General features: G+C 45.0%; 1 protein-coding gene across 2 annotated transcripts; it reads left to right on the top strand.

The window, feature by feature from the left end:
• The first annotated feature begins 5737 nt into the window (after positions 1-5737).
• On the top strand, positions 5738-19009 carry socs5a (suppressor of cytokine signaling 5a). 2 transcript variants are annotated; one of them, XM_048268729.1, is made up of 3 exons: positions 5738-6106; positions 16674-18354; positions 18602-19009. In XM_048268729.1, the coding sequence occupies exon 2, from the start codon at positions 16692-16694 to the stop codon at positions 18312-18314; it is 1623 nt and encodes a 540-aa protein (XP_048124686.1). In that variant the 5' UTR covers positions 5738-6106; positions 16674-16691; the 3' UTR covers positions 18315-18354; positions 18602-19009. The 2 variants fall into 2 exon arrangements, with proteins under 2 accessions (XP_048124686.1, XP_048124685.1); XM_048268728.1 differs by having other exon boundaries at positions 16674-19009.
• The last annotated feature ends 1860 nt before the right edge of the window (positions 19010-20869 follow it).

Below are 20869 nucleotides of genomic sequence, written 5' to 3'. Positions count from 1 at the left end.
GATCACTTCAGAATATGTCCTTTGCATTTAAAATTAACAGATTTGATTCTCAGTGATATTCCTTACATAACCTGTTAAATGTTGTTGTTTTTTTTGCCTCAGTCATTGCAAGCGCCTCTGATTGATTAATCACCACTATGTGGATACTGTTTTTAGAATTGATTTAGATTAAGTGTTAGTATAATTTGTATTTTTGGAATTTGTATTTTAGCATATTTTTATATATTGTATTTAAGCTTAGTTAGTATAATTTGTATTTTAGTACATTTAGCATATTCTTTATCTTCTACTGTCCTTATTGCTTAGTTGTGTTTTTATATTATATACTTTAATTACTCTTTCTGCTGTTAAAGAATGTGTTTGTGTTGTCTGTATGCTGCTGAGACCTTGAATTTCCCCTGGGGATCAATAAAGTATCTATCCATCTATCTATCTATCTATCTAATCAGCACATGTTCCGCCTTTCATTCCACAATTATTTATGAATCTTGTGGAAATTTCTCCTGTCACCTATTTCAACGACCCTTTGCTACAGAAATTATTGCTGCAGAAAACTGTCATCATCATGACACTGAATATCAATAAAACCAAGGAAATGGTAGTGGATTACAGAAGGCAGCAGCAGAACTACAGTTACACCCCACTAATGATCAGCGGGCAACCTGTAGAGAGTCACAAGTTTTTAAATACCTTGGTGTCCACATTACTGAAGACTTAACATGGACTGTTAACACTCAATATGTTCTGAAGAAGTCTGAACAACGACTCTACTTCCTTCGTCAGCTAAGGAAATTCAAAGTTTCTACATCCATCATGAAGGCCTTCTACACTTCAGCGGTTGAGAGTGTTCTAACTGGTAGCATCATCACCTGGTATGGGAACTCCACAGTTAGAGATTGTAGTACTCTGCAGAGAGTAGTCGCTCAGCTGAGCGTACTATAAGAACTCAACTCCCTGCTCTACAAGATATCTATTCCAGAAGAGTACTCCTAAGAGCCAAAAAGATTCTGAAGGACTCTTCTCATCCTAACAATGGATTTATTCCTACCGCTGAAATCAAGAAGGCGCCTATGTAGTCACAAAGCCAGAACTGAGAGACTCAGGAGAAGTTTTTTATCCCCAGGCCATCCGAACTCTGAACTCACACTATACTGACTTTGCACACATTCCTCCTCAGCACTCTCAAACATTTCCCAACTCTGAACTCACACTATACTGACTTTGCACTCATTCACTCCCTCAGCACTCATGACCCCCCCCCACACACACACACACCCACACACACCTACAAGACTTTTTAGCACTTTTACATCCCTCTCCCTATGCTACAGACCTTTTTATTTATTTTTTTCTTTTCATCACCGTCGCAAACACACACACACACACACACACACACACACACACATATCTGACTTTCTCCAACTTTTGCACACTTTTTATTTATTACTTTTGACTTCTCCTCCATCTACCCATGTCCTTGATTGCCTAGCCTTTCTGCCCCCACCCCCACCCCACCCCCCATCCCCAACACACACACTTACATCATCACTGTCATCACTCACATACATTACATACAGTACTCTGCTTGCAATAGTAAGTCCCTGACCCCCCACTTCACATACATACAGCACTCCTCTACATACTTGCTGCACACTGCCCCCCCCCCCCACATACACAGCACATTGTCTTCAGGATCTTCTCCAACACACATCCTCTACATACTTACAGCACACTGCCCCCAACTACCCACACACACACACTACACACACACACACACACAGTCACTGCTCCTCCGCCACACACACATCTTCACTGTCATCACTCACATACATTACATACAGTACTCTGCTTGCAATAGTAAGTCCCTGCCCCCCCTACACACAGCACATTATTTCATCAGGAAGCTTCCAACACACATCCCCAACATACTTACAGCACACTGCCCCCCCCAATACACAGCACATTGTCTCATGAGGAAGCTTCTCCAACACACATATTGCACACTGCCCTCTCCCCACATACACAGCACACTATCCCATCTCCCCTGTCATCCCCCAACACACACACCAAGACCCCTGGCAGTTGGGTTAGCCCCTGTGAGCCGTGGATCTGCCCAAGGTTTCTTCCTTGGTAAGGGAGTTTTTCCTTGCCCCTGTTGCTCTTGGGTGCTCCTTGTTGGTGCCCCCCACCCAATCCCAATCCTCCCCCACCTTTTTTATGCAGCCCTTGCCACTTAATCTACTAAACCCCTCTTCTACTGCACTTCCCCCCCCCCCCCTTAATGCACAAATAGGCTGACACCAGACATAATTTCACTGCATTTCTTACTTCCAGTAACTATATGCATGTGACAATAAACTTCCTTGTATCCTTGTATCCTTGTATCCTTGTATCATCCATCTTGAAGGCCTTCAGCAGTGGAGAGTGTTCTAACATGTAGCATCATTACCTGGTATGGGAACTGTACAGCCTGTGACTGCAGTGACCTACAGAGAATGCTGAACGCACCATCAGAGCACCTATCCATACCCTGCAGTATACAGTAGTCTCCAGAATTATTGGCACCTCTGCTAAAAACCGGTATAATAAATAATCTGTTGGTGATCTATTGTAATCTATCTCACAATGAAAAAAATGAGGAAAAGCAAAGCAAAGCAAATTTATTCTGAGAAAAAGGAAAATCTCATAAAGAAATAAATATTTTTAACTAAAACACATTGCTCACAATTATTGGCACCCCTGAAAAATCTTATAAACAAAATCTAACAGAAGCATTTCCTATCTAATTTCAATTTATTTAAGTTAATCAGAGTGTCTGTGAACTTTCAGAAGTTCATGACTTTCTTTTTCACTATGGTATGAAAATAAAGTCACACAGAGGCTAAATCCTCTAGTCATTTTTCAACATCAGAAAGACAAGAGAATACACTAAAAAGATTTTTTAAAAAGAAAGAATTCTTAATAAAAAGAAAGTGTGTTGACATTTGTACTATAAGTCAGAGAATGTCTATGCCAACTAGGTACTTTGTTGAAAATGCCTATATTTACAGTTAAAACAATGATTAAAAGGTTCTAATCATCTGAAAATGTGACAAACATGCTTGGACAAAGGCCCATGGTTATCTTGCCCCCACGCACAGTATGGAGGATGGTAAGAAGTTCCAAAAGAACCACTGTTGGAGAGTTACAGACAAAGGCATTATCTTGGGGTCACCAAGTCCCAAACAAAATCTTCAAAAGTGACCTCACTGCTAATAGATTATTTAGAGGGCATCATTTAATTACCAATGTAAACGGCAGGAGTTACTGTACAGTGACTTTGTCTGGAAGTGTGGTCTATTGTCAGATGAAATGAAAATTGCGCTCTTTGGCTAGAAACACTTGTGTTTGGCATACATAGAAGAATGGTTATACTGAAAAGAACCCCATGCCTAATGAGAATTATGGTGGAGGGGCTGTGCTATTGTGGGGCTGTTTTTATTCCCAAATGCCTTGGGAACCTAATTAAGGTGCATGGTGTCATGAACACCAAGAAAAACCTGAACAGTTTCAAAGAAAATCTGTCAATCTCTGCCATGACACTAAAAGTTGGTCATGATTGGATCATTTATCAGGTCAATGAACCAAAACAAATGTCCAGATCAAAACAAATTTGGTTTGCTGAACACAAAATCAAGCTTCGGACATTGCCATCTCAGTCCCTTGATCTAAACTCCATAGAAAAACAGTGGGGTGAGTCAAAGAAGAGAATGCACCTAGACCTAGGAATCTGGACGATCTAGGGAGATTTTGTAAAGACGAACGGTCTTAAATCCCTTGCTTTGTATTCTCGAACTTCATGGGGTGTCATAGGAGAATATTACAAGCTGTTTTATTGGCAAAGGGAGGCTTAAGAAGGAATTAGCAGGGCTGCCAATAATTGTGAGCAAAGTGTTTTTGTTAAAAAGATGTATTTCTTTATGAGATTTTCCTTTTTCTCAAAATAAATTTGCTTCCCTTCAAAGTTGGATTTTTCCTATTTTTTTTTTCATTGTGAGATTACAATAAATCACCACCAGATTATTTTTTATACTGGTTTTTAGTCAACTTTAGCAGAGGTGCCAATAACCATGGACTGTTGAAACCCCTGAGATCATGCAGATGTCTCTGTTCCCACATGGCTAAAACAGAAAGACTGAAGAGTTTCTTTCCTCAAGCCATCTGCATCCTGAACACACATAAAACTCTTTAAACTACATTACATGGACTTGCCATATTGCACTTACACACACTGCACTTTTTTACCCAATTCTCTCTCAGTCTATTATGTTGGGCAGATGCAGAATGTGGGAAAGCATGGGGCAAGTCCACAGCACAGGAGAAGAGACAGATGGTGACCAGCTTTATTCACAAACATTAAGAGCATTTAACAGCGGTATTTCAAGTGAAGCAAGGACAATGGATGAACTGGTGTTGAGAAGAGGAAGACCACCTGGGAATAGGTGGGCTCAATGAAACGCCTATGAAGGTGCCTGCTTGATAACCCCAGTAAACTGCTCTTGAAGGCTGTTCTGTTGTCCATCCCACACTCATACCTTTACTTAATATAGTTTTATATATATATATATATACACTCATACCTTTACTTAATATAGTTTTATATATATATATATATAACTATATTTTATGCTGGTCTCTAGATTTTATTCTTGCACTGTTGCACTGTTGCACTGACTCTTTGCACCATGACCATGACATTTACTCTCACAGAGCAACTTACCTAACTATGCACAGAGAATAACAGGCTCATTCCCTGCCTCAGTCATTGCAAGCGTCTCATGCTTAATCATCCACTATGTGGTTACTGTTTTAGACTTGATTTAGATTTAGGGTTATTTAGTATAATTTGTATTTTAGTATATTCTTTTTACTGTCCTTATTGCTTACTTATGTTTTTTTTATATTATACACTTTTAATTACTTGTTCTGCTGTTAGTGAATGTTGTGTGTGATGTCTGTATGCTACTGAGACCTTGAATTTCCCCTTGGGGATCAATAAAGTATCTATCTATCTATCTATCTACCTCTATGTATATGACAAATAAAAAAACACTGAAGCAGGCCACTAGGGACATCTGCTGGTCATTATTTAACCTACAACACCTAAGCACTGACAGAAATGCATGAAGACTGTCCTCCTGTTATGTGCTGCTGTGGTGATAGGCTACATGATATTTTTTTTTTTCTTAGAGTTCTGAGTTCATGAAAATGAGTAGCCTAGTCATCAATGTATATTCTTCGAGTAAATTGAATACAAAAAAGTAAATAGACCTATACAAAACAACCTAGAGCTGTCCATAGCCTACTTAAATGCACATTTCATTTACAATTATAGGCTTATGTTTTAAATAATTGGTCTAGTGTATAGGCCTAGGATACCGAATGTCATTTGATCTTGTCAAAGACCCACTGTGTCAGTGGGACACTCGCCCCTTGAGAAGATAGCCTACATTTAAGAAAGTGTTGACTAGTGTCAATCCATCTTAATATTTACAAATAAAGTGTTTACAATATTGCATTAGTTATTTTGTAAATATGTAGGCTACCCGTGCCATACAGTAGTGTGCACGACTCACATGTCATGTTCTTCAAGCCACTCTTTTAGAGGAATGGTGGGATATCTAAAGGATCTGGGGGATCTGAATCTGAATCTGACGCGTGTGATCCGGCCATGACACCGCCAGAGTCTTTCCCTATCCGGGTTTCCCGTCGAAGGGCTGCTGTGAACACGAGCACGGCCTTCCATTGGAGTCTCTTCATGTCAGTCAAGTTCTGTCTGCCGTTCCTCTCTGCTCCCAGCACTGCTGCACAGGCGACCATATCGGCCGTCAGGGAGAGAACGGGAATCGCAGGCCTGGATTATGAAAAGATTCCAAAAATGTCGAGTTTTTAATCGATGCTTGCTTCAAGACAAATCACTGCGATAATAGCCGCCGATATGAATACGCGTATTTTATTTACTAAAGCTACACATCAGGAGAATTTCCCCTCGACTTTTTGTGATATACATTTTTCGCAAACAAAAGAAAACTGTCCTGAAAATAATTGAGGAAAGGAAGGAGGAAAGGTGAGTCATTTTTACCCAAACTTCTGTGTGCATCGATAAGAACTTGGATGAATATCTATGTTGCTTCAAATGCATTTTATAGTTTTTTAGCCAGCCATCTCCGCCGGTAGCCGGCTAAACTAGCTAGCTAGCTTGCTATAGCGAGCTAGCAGGCTAACTCTACTTGGCAGCCACGACAGTGCTTAACGTTACCAGTCTAGCTAAGATCCGAATAGCATTAACTATTCCTCACGTCGGTGAATTTTACCAAATATTGTTCATATAACTGAACAGACGCTTTATCTCGACCTTTGCTATTTGTCGGATATCCGCTCTATCACTGTATTATTGTATAATTTGATTAAAATACGTGCTGCTGTGACCGAATGTTTCTGTTAAAGAGACTTGGCTGTACGTTATTTTTCAGGTCCAAGTTAGCTATCTGTCACTAGACATTGGGGAAAGGCCTACAGAAGAATACTCAACAGTAATTTTGAGCTCACATGATGGATGCAAAAGACCGCATCCTCTCAAAACTCGAGAAATAAATTACAGTGGTGTGTTGAAACAACACACCATAGGTTTGGTGTGTTACTTTACGTGCAGTGAGTTATTACAAGGCTATAAACTATTCTGATTTTACTAGAAATTCTATCAGAGACTAGGCTATTCCAAAAATACTGGTTATTGTGGTTTGAAGACGGCAGTTATACTGTCACCAGTGAAAATCTGTAACAGACATGTCTGGGACATGATCGAATCAAGCCATAAGGGAATATTTTATAGGCCTCACATTATGTTGCCATATTCATTTCAACAATGATCCCGAAGACACGCATGCTAGACTGTCTGAAATGAGAGAGGATTAGCATGTGCTGCCTTTGTAGGGTCCTTGTGAAGTGATAATCTGGCTGCTGTCTTAGAGGAGACGCAGCTACTACTGATGCCCCTGTGTGGACATGTAGGCTGTGGTACTGTGTTTTGCAAGGAACTGGTCAATTTGATTGTCCCTAGTATTTCCTTTCACATTGCACTGGTCATAGCTCTGTGTACTGCTATTTGGGTTGAAGTGCCAAACTAATAACTTGCCTAATGAGATGAATGCAGTAGCTTTAGGGTGTATAAAATTGAAGGTTTGGATCTGGATCTATTCCAAAGGTGTCTTGTGTAGACGAGGCTGGGGTGCATTATACACAGTCCATTTGATGCTAAAGGTTAACTTTCAAGACATCATCAAATGTGGAAAATCTTGGTTGCCAAAATGACCCATTGACTAGCCCAACTGCAATGGGTTTGCTGAACACAAATTTCTCACAAATTTATTATTAAGAGAAACAGATTTGCAGTCTGAATTAAAGAAACATTTCTGAAAGAAACATATTTAAAAACTGGGATATTCACTAGACCTAGAAGTAGGCTTTACAATTCAAAGTATTTCCATAATGTTCCTCTGAAAGTGAATGCTCTGTTTACCCAAACTCAAATCTTTACCTGCTCTCTTACAAAGATGCGCTTCAAGATGAGCTGTGTGTGAGTTTACCCCTTAAAGGAGTACCGTCACACCGGTGTGACGGGATTGTTGGGAAATTAACATTCTAAAGAATATCTGGGTTCATTGAATTCAACATAGAATTTTAGAACCTTCAATTGTTGCGGAACTTAGAATGTTCAAAAACCTACACCTTTAAGGGTTACCGGTGACGAGCACTATGCACCCTGCTGTTGCCATAGGAGCACCAGTTAGGCTACACATTGGATGAGTAGTTATCCATTGGACAATAATAAATCAGATTGCCAAAGGCTGCCATTGACATTAATGCCTTTGGTGTTGACATAGCCTAGCTCTTTTGATATTTTTTCGGTTGGAGAGGAGGGGGTCGTGAGACTTGGCCAAAGAGTTTTTGGGGGTCGCCAGACAAAAAGTTTAAGAACCACTGACCGAGGCTATGTGTCTGTGTTGTTGAGATGAACCACAGACCTAGGCTGTGTGTCTGTGTTGTTGAGATGAACCACTGACCTAGGCTGTGTGTCTGTGTTGTTGAGATGAAGCGCTGCTCATTTCATACAAGTAAGGGGACTCCGCTAACTCGGCCATGGCCTCTTTTATCTGCCTGCTAACATTCCCCAGTCTGTCTGCCATGCGAGACTCAGATCTTATCGTCTGCAGCGCAGCAGACTAGCATTCTGTAGTTTAAAGGCTCAGAGCTTCCCAGTACTGCGGCTCTTCAGCACCTCTGTCACCCCTTAGCCTAGAGCCAGCAGATCAATCTGTGATGTGTACAACAATTTGCATTAGATGTCATTCACTACAGTGATTAGCGATTAAAAAACTAGTGCTCAGTGCAACCAGTTATGCTAAGAGGATGCTTGACAGTCGTGTCCTCTCAATGGAGTGCAGCCTAGATAAACAGGCAAAATACAATCAAGAAATGGTTGTCAGTCAGATGGTAAACATTAAAAGTACTGTGCTGGAAGAATAAAGTAAATAGAATAATGCAGTGGTGAATTTTCCCTTAGTAAGACTGTAAGGATTGTGTGATTTGGGGCATTTCATGATTTTTTTTAAAGCAGCATTGTTTTCCACTTCGAACCTTTCGTATAAGTATATAAGTATATGCAGATGTTGGAATTGTTTTATATTTTATGCTTTCACAATCATCTTAACTTATCCTAGGAACAAGTCACCTTTTCCGGATTCAGAATGGACAACCCAGGTGTTATGGAATCCCAGTTAGGCTTCCTCTCCTGCTTGTGTGTGTTTTGTGTGTGTGAGGTGTACAAGGAACAGGCTGTTTTATCAGTAGGCCTATGTCTGCCCCATACTGTTATCTTACGGAGTTGTTCTGCTGCTGAAACTCTCTTGGCAGGCACTCACAGTCTTCAGCTAGTAATTGTCTGTTTAAAAAGGGGGCCTCCGTTCCCAAGTCCCATCTGTAGTACAAGTTTGAGTCCCTATAAGCCACCCACTGTCAAGTGGCAGTCACCAACTCTACCCGTTCGAAGTGACCAGCTTTAGTTGCTTTTAGAGGTGGATCTGTGCTCCGTGCTCACACACTTGTGGGTTTCCAGCTCATTTTGTGTGCAATCCTTGGCACAGCTTCAGCTGCCCTGAAACTTTTCATCATGGGTTATTTAAACAGCCGTCAGTTTGAAGTGGTCCACCCTTCCTGCAGCAGTAGGTAATGGGGTCTTATCCCCCAAAGCTGTGTCCAACCCTCCATTTATGCCTTGGAATCTTATGCTGCAGAAATTGGGATAGGTCTGTGTGACTGAAATATGGCAGAGCAGTGGCCCTTAATTTGTCGGTTGTCATTTTCTAATGCTGCTCGCCAAATGACCTGGGCTAAGCTCCCAGACTGAGATTCAGGCAAGATAGCTATAGTGTGTGTGTGTGTGTGTGTGGTGTGTGTGTGTGGTGTGTGTGTGTGGGCGCGTGCATGTGTGTGTGCATGCAAGTGAGCCCACACAAGACTAGGCCTATGTATGCCATCACACAGAAGAAGGTACAGAGTTAGACATATTGTAAATACCTTGCATGTTGTCATTGCTTGCGTGCTTGTGTGTCTGTGCAGCACAGTCTGTTAGAGATATGTGTTGTAGAGTTAGGCGTGTATGTGTGTGTGTCAGACATCAGGAGGTATAGTGTAGAGCTAGACTGGTGCGTGCTCAGACGGTGGGCTACCGCAGAGTGTGGTGTATTATTTGGCTTGTGTCTGTATGTGTGCGGGGTCATGTTCAGACCGTAGGAGTGTGTGGCGTTCGGTTTATGCGAGTGTCTGTCGATCTGCCATGGCTGTCTCAGTGTGTGCATTTTCTGACTAAGGGAGGTGGGTGGTGTAGAAATTGCCTTGTCTTTGTGTGTGTGTTTGCACGTGTGCTCTGACTACATGAGGTGTGTGTGTTTGGGGGGGGTAGAGTTTGGCAGCAGTATCAGGTACAAGGGGGGCTCCTGGGGTGGAGTTTGCTCTACCAGGAAGCAGTAGCTCTGGCCTGAACTTCTGGGTGTTCTTGGTAGCCGTAACCCAAGCTGGGCAGAGAATAGCCACGTATCTCACCAGAATAGCCCCGCTGCACACTGACCAGGAGGTGAGCCTGCCGTGCCTGCCACCTCCAGCTGACAAGACCTGGAGCATTTTAAGACAGGAGCAAGAGGAAAGATAATGGAGAGGTTTTTAATGTTGGAGCAGGAGAGAGGTATTTGGTGTTAGAGGTGCTACGAGTGTAAGGTCAGGTTATTGTGTATGCTAAAGGTGCTTCATGGAAAAGGACAATGATGTTTGCATGCAGGTTCATTCATTTATGTGTTTGTTTCACTTTGCTTTGAGGAGTACCCCCTCACTTCAACCGCTTCTTGGTTTGTAAAATGCCTATGAAAGCTCTAGTTAAGATACGGGAATAAGGGAAATGACATGCATGGATTATGCAAGCGTATTAGTCTACATGAGTCAGCTAAGCAAAATCCATTTGCATGTAAGCAGTGTTTCCCATACATTGACTTATTTGTGGCGGCCCACCACAATATCAACATTGACCAATGACCACCACACAATGATTTTCCTGGTTGTACAAAATTGTGCTTAAACCACAAAAAGAATTCAATTATGTGGGAAACGCTGATAAGCATGAGAAGTTCTCACCAAGAGAGTTTTAGGTGAGCAAAGACAGATGGTGATTCCATGGACACAGCCTTCACTCCACCTGGAAGAAATGGGCTTTTTTTCACCCTCTTCCTTAACTCGTGCTCTCACTAACCCAATGAGCACCCTAAACAGCAAAGTTGTCTGGCCTCAGTCTCAAAATGGCGATTTGTGTTCAGTTTGTGAAGTGCTCAATGTGGTTGTTTTCCTGCTACATTGATGTCTTTACTTGGAGCTACACGGGGCCAAGTGAGCCAACTGAAATTGTGCCCCATGATCTCTGGAAGCTGGACGAACATCATAGATGTCAAACTGGGTAGCTGGCGGCAAGGATCTCAGTGCCTTGATTGAAGTTGACTTGTGTCTGTTGATAGGTTTTGGAATGTCGAGATGAAGGGTCAAGAGGTGGAATAGTGAGATGCGACCTGTTTTGTCTGGGGGCTGGAGCCAGAGTTGTAGTGTAAGGTTTATTTTCGTCACACCTGGGTATATCACATCCATTACCATGTTTGCTAACTTCAGATTGTGCCAGATTAGTGTTTTAAATCAGTATAGATATATCTCGCTTAATGCACACGTTTGCATGGTGTATAGCAAATCCCGACACCTCTATTGTTAGCGTCTCTTCATTTGCAGTGCTCTGGATGTCTGATAGTCTCTTTCTGTGCAAATGTGTAACTTTACAGTGGACCTGATATAGGCCTATTATGAAACACCAAGCATCAAGATTGAAACTTGCCACTGGATTCATGTCCAGTCATGGAAAAGGAATAGGCCCAAGAAGGCCCAAATTGCACTGGTTGAATGAAATGTACTGTGTTAGATTTGTTCATTGTTAGTTAGAAGTGGGACTTGGTCAGCTGTACGTGGTCTGTTTTCGGTGTTGAATGTGGGTTGTATGAATTGGTGGAAGACGGAGTATGTGTGAGGTGTTACTTGTTGAAGGAGGAGGTGTTCTGTTCTCTGGTGGTGGTGCGTGTGGGTTGAGCAGGTTCAGTCTAGAAATGCTGCAGGGAGGTGCAGGGAGTTCACAGGCGAGCCGTGCTTCCTGGCCTCCCTGGTCTCATTCCCGCCATAGCAGCGCTGGCAGACCTGATCACTAATTTACGCCCCAGCTTTGTGCCCTCTGGGGCGGCAGACCCCCACCACCCCCCCGTCCCAACACCACACCACACAACAGGCGCAGAAACTCGCAGTTTCATGTCGGGTTTCACCCATGACCCAGAGGTCAGAGCTGGTTTGTGCCCTAAAGCCATAGGGTGTGTGCCGGGGTCAACGGCACTGAACTCTGTTCTGCTGTGTAACACATTCGCTGCTGCTGTGTAATACCTCCTGACTCGGCTTACTTGGGATACCTTCCCTTCTGTCCAAACATCTGACCTGCTTTTACCACAACCTTCTCCTTTTGTCCTCACAGGCTTCATTGCACGTCATTGTTTGTTTATTTGAATTGTTGTTGGGTTTTATTGTGGGGCAATTCTACAGAAAATGGACTTTTTGTCACATCCATAACGCCAGTGAAATGCCTTGGCATTTGTATGATGTGAATGATAACATTCATTTTTTGTGCATTTTTTCTCATGTACATTCTTCAGCCAAAAGTAGAAAATGCTCAAATTTCATGTAATCATTCACATCATACCATACGATCACATTTTATTGGCGTTATGGATGTTACAAAAAATGTAATTTTCCATGGAATTGCCCTGTATGTCATTAGTGCTTGTGTTGCACTTGGCCACATTTGTAGGTTGCTTACGATAACTCTTTCCTCCAATTGAAAGAATGTAAATGCACTTCCTGAGAGACCTTGAACACTTTTTGCAGCAGTCATCTAGCTTGTCTGATATGGATACTTTATTAGGTACACCTGTTGCTAACTGCTAATTAACTAATATCTAATATCATGGCAGCATGTAGTCAAGGTCAAAATTATCTACTGAAGTTCAACCCGAGAATGAGAATGGGGAAGAAAGGTGATTTAAGTGACTGAACATGACAGGGTTGTTGGTGCAAGATGGGCTGGTCTGAGTATTTCTGAAACTGCTGATCTACTGAGATTTTTTACACACAACCATCTCTAGGGTTTACAGAGAATGGTCCGAGAAAGAGAAAGCTTGAATCCTCTCAAACTGGTTTCTTGAACATGACAATGAGTTCACTGTTTTCAAATGGCCTCCATGCTCACCAGATCTCAATCCCATAGAGTACCTTTGGGATGTGTGGTTGAGAATTTGTTGGAGATTTGCATCATGGATGTGCAGCCGACAGATCTGCTACAACTGCGTGACGCTATCATGTCAATATGGACCAATATCTCTGAGAAATATTTCCAACACCTTGTTGAATCAGTGCCATAAAGAATTGAAGCAGTTGTGAAGGCAAAAAGGGGTCCAACCCATTGTTATCAAGGTTTACCTAATAAAGTGGCTGGTGAGTGTATAAAGGCTATATGTAGCAACATGTAAAATGGTGGGCAAGTCTGCAAGCATGCTGAAACAGAGCAGCTTCCAGAGCAGGCTCAATGGCCTTGTTGAAATGTTCCTGTCAGAGCACACTGTATCATCTGCTGGAGCCAGCGGGGGTTAACCCCATGACACTTTCTTCGCTGACTCCTCTCCTGGCTGCACTGACCGCCCAGCGAAGCACCTCAGAGAGAGGTCAGAGGAGAGCGGGGAGGTGAAAGGATTAGCTGACACCGGAGTAATTAGCCCTGAGGGAGTTAGCCTGGCTGACCGGCCGACAGGCAGCAGGACACAAATTTAGCGGCCGACGACGTGCAAAGCGCTCTGCAGCCGACCCGGCAGTGGCACGTCCAGGAACTCAGCCCTCCCTCCCCTCGGCCACCTCCTCATTATGATGATGCGCGGTGATTACTGGGGAGACTACTAACTTGAGACTGTACCGTGCCACAGGGTAAGACAGGAAGGAAATGGGGGAGAGAGAGAGAGAGAGAAAGACGAAGAGAGAGAGACGAAGAGAGAAAGACATGAAAAGAGTGAGAGGCAGACAGGCAGGCCCAGACTGGCACAGTAATCCAGCCCTCAGCAGAGGCAGTGCGACTGGAGAGGATCCATGCATTCATTTTTAGCTTTGGCCTTGGGTCCCCGCGAGTCTGCCTGGCAACACGTTTAATCACTCTGTCAACGTCACACACGCACGGTGCGCACTTACGCACTTGCACACTTACTTTTTACAATCCCACGTTCACACGCTTGCACTTTAAAACCTTAAGTCACACCACCACCTGTGAAGAATGCTTATCCTCATAAAAAGCATTCCTACTTCCAAGCTCACACTCACTGTAAAAGGCAGCAAATACTTTCTCTGCAGATACCTATGCATTGTCTGAAACATATTTTATATAATATGGTGTATTTTGCCTGACAGGATTCCTCATGGGTACTTTTAGTTTGGTCTGTGAATAAAAGTAGTTTCAATGTTAGCTTGAAGTATGAAAGGCTAAAGTCTGTTGACCAAATACTTATCCTGGATTTATGCCATTTTATTTAACATCTCGCTTTTTCTTTGAAAATCTTTTGACAAACTGTAGAAAAGTTTGCAAAAGAGTAATTGAAGCCCGCTACTTATCATGCACGCTTGCTGGCAGAGGCTATGTAAATAGGACAAGACTCACCTTCAAGACTTTTTTCCGCCATGTGGCCCTGGCAAAGCTTGCAGTCATGGCGACTAGAAACTTGGTCAAGGTTTGTTTTTCACACAAGACTTACCTGATTTCCCACGAGGAAGCCGATTCCCTAAAATTCAACCCACCCGACCAGTGGTACCAGCTGGGTCATTCCACATCAATTCAACCAGGGCCCATGCACTTAGATCTCAAAAAATTCTGAAAAAATTACCAAGTGTACCTATGTTACCCAGAGACACACTGTAAAATAACTTTTATGTAAGATCAATACTTTCCAAGATACAGACAGTTTTACGGGAGGAGGGGGGTGTCGATTTTGTTAGGCCTCTTTTTTTGGTCAAAGTTCACAAGCCCATAGCTCAAGAACTAAACCATGTAGGAGGCATGCAGTGATTCGATTGGATACTGGGGTCTGTTTGTCGATATGAAATGATAGATTCATATTGACACTATCGATGGATTGTTGTTACACCACTAATGAGTACATCTTTCACTTTCTGTAGAAATTATTATTAATATTACTAGCCTATTACTAATAATGATTAGTGAAATGCTAATCCAGTTGTGTGCTGCATTTCCCAATAGCAGTGTCAGCATTTTGCAGAGACATGAAAAATATAGTTATTTATTAGGTGTGTTTGCCGAACCATTTCGTAAGATTAGTCAAAATGTTAATAATCAAATCAGATTGTCTATCTATAATGTTTATTTTACAGAATGTCAATGTAACTAGAGATGCACCGATATGGAATTTTGGGGCTGATAACTATAACCATTATTTATTGGTTTATTGTGGCCGATACTAATACGATAACTGATAATATTGCTATAAAGATTTGAGACGGCATTTAATAAGCGTCATTTAATTGTAGTAATTTTACCTACCACCAATGATGGACAGAACTCATAATAGTGACGTCAGTGAATTACGAGTGAGTTACATACAGCATACCACTACCACTAGGTTTTCACCAAACTGAAAAAAGCATGCTAGTCACAGAAACTACGGATACCCATCATATGGACTGAGCACTCACACTTCCTCATCTCAGGAGAGTAACATGTCCTTTGACTTGGTTTATGTTTAGCAAAAAGACTTTGGATGCATTGGACCCAATGACCAATAATTAGTACTAATTTGGGTGAATCATTTTTTAAATGACTGATTCACAGCATGTATCCTGTTTGAGTAGCCTTTGTTCTATGCAGGAAGAACTATACATTAGCCTAGTACCAGTTAATGTTTTTTGTTAATAACTGAACGATGTAAACCAGTGAGCTGCGTTTCGCTCTCACAGTGACTGACATCTGGCAGGACATGAAGGTCATTGTGGATATGTTTTTCTTCCTTGCGAGAGGTGCCGTAAATGGCCGTGGGTTTTGACGCTTTTTCCATAATGAGGGTCATATCTCTTTTCCATTTCCTGTTATTGGCAGGATTCTCATCAGAGACCAGTCACCACTGCTGAATGTGTAGTCACCTAAAGCTTTAAAAAGGTAAACTATTGCCCAGATTGGTTTGTAGCCTCGGCCAATATCAGCTCATAAAGTTTTTCCAAACTCATAAATGAGACCTTGACTAGAAGTTGAGAGTTTTAAACCAATACCAAAAGTTGACACGGTTCATCAGTCACAGTTTCACTGCATATCAATCCACATCCATTTCATATGTATTCCAAGTCATATCTTAATAGTGTCTGGCAGAATAATGTACATAGTTAATGTGTGGTGAGCCCCCATCACCCCCACCCCCCCATGAGCTGCCCCTCGCTCTGGAACACTTCCATCCAGGATGCCTTTAGTGCAAGCCATTTAAAAGTCCAGAGGGATTCAGTGACTTGCTGGAAAGGGCCTTTTGAGGCTGATGGTGGTACACTCTGGCACATCATGTTCATCTTTTCCTTTCGCAACTCGCTTCATTTCCTGATTCATTAGTGGCTCTCAGTATTATGGGCTTCGTTATCACCATGCATAGATCACAAGTGAGTACATGCATCTGGTAAATATAATATGAAGATCAAATATTAATTGAAAAAGCACATGATCACCTCCCCCATCTTTGCGCACACAGCCCCTCATAATGTGACCTTGGCAGCACTCACTTTGAAATCCTGTGTACTTAAACACACTGTACTTGCTTGGCCTGTGACATATAGTCTGGTGGTCTGGCACTCTCGTTGCAGCTCATGCTACATTAGCTCTCTGTATAGTATAGCCCTGGGTATGATCAGGGAAGTCGGTACACGTGGAAAATTCCCGATTGAGAATCTCACCTTGTTTCCCTCTCCTGTCCCGCCAATAGGTGCAGGCGGCCCACCCCATGGAGAGGGTGGGTAAGGTGTGGAGCAACCTAAAGAGGGGATGCCAGTCTCTGCTCCACCCAGATGGAGGTGCTCGTGACCAGGCTCTGCCACAGGAGGCCAGCCCCCCCAGGCCACCTGCCTCCAGCCTGTCCCTGGTGGCTGGGAGGGCCAGCAACAACAACACTAGCAGTGTCGGTGGCTCGTCGGGAAGTGCGAGCATGCGGCGGCCTGGGCAAAACTGCGTGGTGGACATGGCCCAGGTGCTGGAGATCACACTGGAGCAGGATGTGGACAGCCGGCCGGGCCAGCTGGGCACCCGGCGGGACTCGTACTCGCGCCACGCGCCCTGGAGCGGCAAGAAGCGCCACTCGTGCTCCACGCGGGCGCAGGGCTCGCTGGAGGGTCGCGAGCGGGGAGGCAGGGGCCGCTGCCGCCACCGGGGCCAGGAGCTGGAGTCCGGTGCCGGGGGGACGCGGTCACTGCGGCAGCAGCTGCAGGACACAGTGGGGCTGTGCTTGCCGCTGCGTTGCTCAGCCTCGCGCGCGCCGCCCAAGCGCAAGATCCACCTGACCGAGCTCATGCTGGAGACCTGCCCCTTCCCCCCCGGCTCGGACTTGGCGCGCAAGTGGCACCTCATCAAGCAGCACACGGCTCCCGTGGCCGCCGGCTCGGGTTCATCCTCGTCTTCGTCATCCGCCCCGGCCGCTCTACCGCCCTCTGCGTCTGGCCAGCAGGACTGGCCGCGAGGAGGAGGAGGGGCGGCAGCGTCGGCCGAGGACGAGGAGGAGCGCTTGCGTGAGCGGAGGCGGCTTAGCATCGAGGAGGGCGTGGACCCACCGCCCGACGCCCAGATCCACACGGTGGAGGCCCTGGCCCCACTGGCCTGCCTGCACAAGCTGGGACCCAAGCTGGCCCCAGGGCTGACCGAGGGCCTGGGCGAGGCCAGTGGCGGGGCGCGCGGGGGACGAGGAGGAAGCGCCCCAGACTGCGACTCGGAGGAGGAGGACGGCACTACGCTGTGCCTGCAGACCCGGCGCGCTCGTCAGCGCCATGCCCACCCGCCACCTTCGTCAGCCGCCGCCGCCGCCGAGGGCCCCTGGAAGGTCCACACGCAGATCGACTACATCCACTGCCTGGTGCCCGACCTGCAGCAGATCACGGCGCTGCCCTGCTACTGGGGCGTGATGGACCGCTACCAGGCTGAGGCACTGCTGGACGGCCGGCCCGAGGGTAGCTTCCTGCTGCGCGACTCGGCCCAGGAGGACTACCTGTTCTCGGTCAGCTTCCGCCGCTACGGCCGCTCGCTGCACGCGCGCATCGAGCAGTGGAACCACAACTTCAGCTTCGACGCGCATGACCCGTGCGTCTTCCACGCCGCCACCGTCACCGCGCTGCTCGAGCACTACAAGGACCCGTCGGTGTGCATGTTCTTCGAGCCGCTGCTCACGGCGCCCATGCCGCGCTCCTTCCCCTTCTCGCTGCAGGGCCTGGCGCGCTCCGCCATCTGCGGCCGCGTCTCCTACGACGGCATCGCCGCGCTGCTGATGCTGCCGCCGCCGCTGCAGGACTACCTCAGGGAGTACCACTACAAGCAGCGCGTGCGCGTCCGCTGGCTGGAGAGGGAGCTCAAGGCCAAGTGAGGAGACGCCCGCCCGCCCGCCGGCGGCAGCTGACAGCAGGGTGTGTGTTTCGAGTCCGGGCGGCCACTCGGTGCTCTGGAGAGGCCTGTGAGGCTGAGGGGGATAGGAGAGAGGGAGGGAGGGGGTGTCATATGGGCCTGTAACTAAAACAAGTCGTATAAGCTTTTATCATGTTTTTTTTAGTTACTACTCTAATATCGAAATACATATTACTGGTGCTCTACTCTCTGCTAGCCCAAGAGCCACTGTGTCACGTTCACGTACTTTCATATCTCCACATCCTACAGGAGAGGGGCAGCATCTGTGTCACGTTCACGTACTTTCATATCTCCACATCCTACAGGAGAGGGGCAGCATCCTACAGGAGAGGGGCAGCATCTGTGTCACAGCTGTTTACTCTTGTTTTGTTGTTGTTTTGTTCTTTGTCTGTCTCAGTTAAGCCTAGCTTGTTCTTTCTAATTCTCTTTTTTTTTTTCTTTCATTTGTCCTCAAACTATGTTGTACAGGATTATGTGGCCTGCCCTTGCCTGTGTATACATGAGTTTCAGGAAGGGGAAGGTTGGAGAGAATGGGGGACATTTTAACTGTGACTTTTCTGTGGGGAAGGGAAGGGAAGGTGCTGACCCCCTCCTTTCCCTGGTGCTCCATCTGTGTGTCCAAGGGAGACCCTACCCCCTTCGCTCAGCTGAGAAAAAAGGGGGTTTGAGACAGTTCATAGCGCCCCCTATGTGCAGAAAGCGATCTGCTCCAGTTAGCGTCCTTTCACTTCCAGGAAGTGATCATGATTAGGAGGACGAGGAGAATGATTATAATGGTGACGAATACATGGTGTTTGTGTTGTGATTTTTTTTAAAAAGAAGAAAAACAAAAAATGACAATGGTCGCTCACATTTGTCTGTCACCATCAAAAAATCTATATATGTTTTGTAATCATTTAATTCCTACCACTAATTGCACAATGCGGGGAGAGACGTGAGTCTGATTCAGTGTCATGTGTGTTGTAATACTGAGGAAGTGTATGGGGGTGGTGGGTTGTGAGCACTGAGGGAGGGCACTTTATTTCAGCTGTGCTTATGTTTGTGGGAGCAGCAACGGCCACATGTCAGTTCTGCTACACTGGGACCATTGCTGTGAGGCGCGCGCACACACACACACAGACACACACACACACGCTCATTCACACAGTCAGTGTCACACTCTTTTACACACACACATGACCTTGCACTACAGAGTGCTGTCATCCATTGCCTGACCATGTGAGTGGTGATCGTAAGGGACCTGGTCTCACCGGACCCTGTAACAAAGTGGTCTTTGCACATGAGTGATGGCCAACAGGCCGCCAGAGCCCCAGAGACTGATCCATTCAAGGGGTCTGGCGGTCTTGAAGACCAGGACTGAGCAAAGACAAATACACACATATATTACACTACACTACACTACACTACACTACACTATACACACACTACACTACACTATACACACACTACACTACCTTACACTATACACACACTACACTACACTACCCTACACTACACAGGCTTCAGACTGAAAGGATGCAGTTACAGACAGACAGAGATTTGATGGGGGACACTTGAAACCTTTGGAACCCCCCTTTACCCCCTTTACACCATACACAAACCCAATAAATCACCCTGACACACTCACACACACACACACACACACACATTCTCCTCTGAAGCCCATGTGCCTTCACTGACAGCAGCTTTTCAGTCCACACCAGTGGATCATTAGAGCCTGCTGGAAAGTTCTCATCACTGTTGGAGTTGTTCTCAAGACATGGAACAAAATAAGAAAAAGAAAAAAAAGAGCTGCTGCAAATCCCATCACTTGGTGACATGGTGTTAGCATAGCATTCACTCAACTGTTTGGTGTGTGTGTGTGTGTTGAAAGGCCAAGGGTTCAGTCAGACTCTAATCATAAGCTAAATTCACACTTGATCATTACCTTCTCCCATTTCACTTGTCAGCCAATCCACACTTCCCCCCTCTAACCTTCATTTACCGCTCTGGTATGTGGATGATGACAGCTGACCCTAACTGCTCTTCCCCCAAAGTTTCAGAAATCCTGTTGAATTTAGTGTTCCTTTCTCTTTTGCACAAGTATGGCAAGAGCAGTGTACGGGTCTGATCTCCCTCAGGGTTCAGCTGCAACAGTGGAGGGTGTGTGTTGGTGTGTGGGGGGGGTGGGTGGGTGGTGTGTGTGTGTGTGCACTCCGGCCCCCCTGGAGTGCGTTCGTCCCCACGTCTCTCCACACCACTGTGCACCAGGCCGTGCACTGACTCGTGTGTCCAGGGAAAGAAGCAGGCATGTGGGTGGATGGGCTCTCCCTGTGCCACCTACATACTTATGACTAATCATAGGAAATACATAAATATATATATCTATATAATTACTGTATAGATGGACAAAAAAAGTAGAAATATTTTGATTATTTAGGAATTGTACCATTTTTTAAAAAAAATTGCAATAATATTGGCTGCCGTTACTGACCCTCCTGTGCTGCAAGGTTCTGAGGTGGAGAGCAAATCTGACTT

The sequence above is a fragment of the Alosa alosa genome, chromosome 17, assembly GCF_017589495.1.
Source record: "Alosa alosa isolate M-15738 ecotype Scorff River chromosome 17, AALO_Geno_1.1, whole genome shotgun sequence".
NCBI lineage: Eukaryota > Metazoa > Chordata > Actinopteri > Clupeiformes > Clupeidae > Alosa > Alosa alosa.
This window is presented reverse-complemented; position numbering and strand designations above follow the sequence as displayed.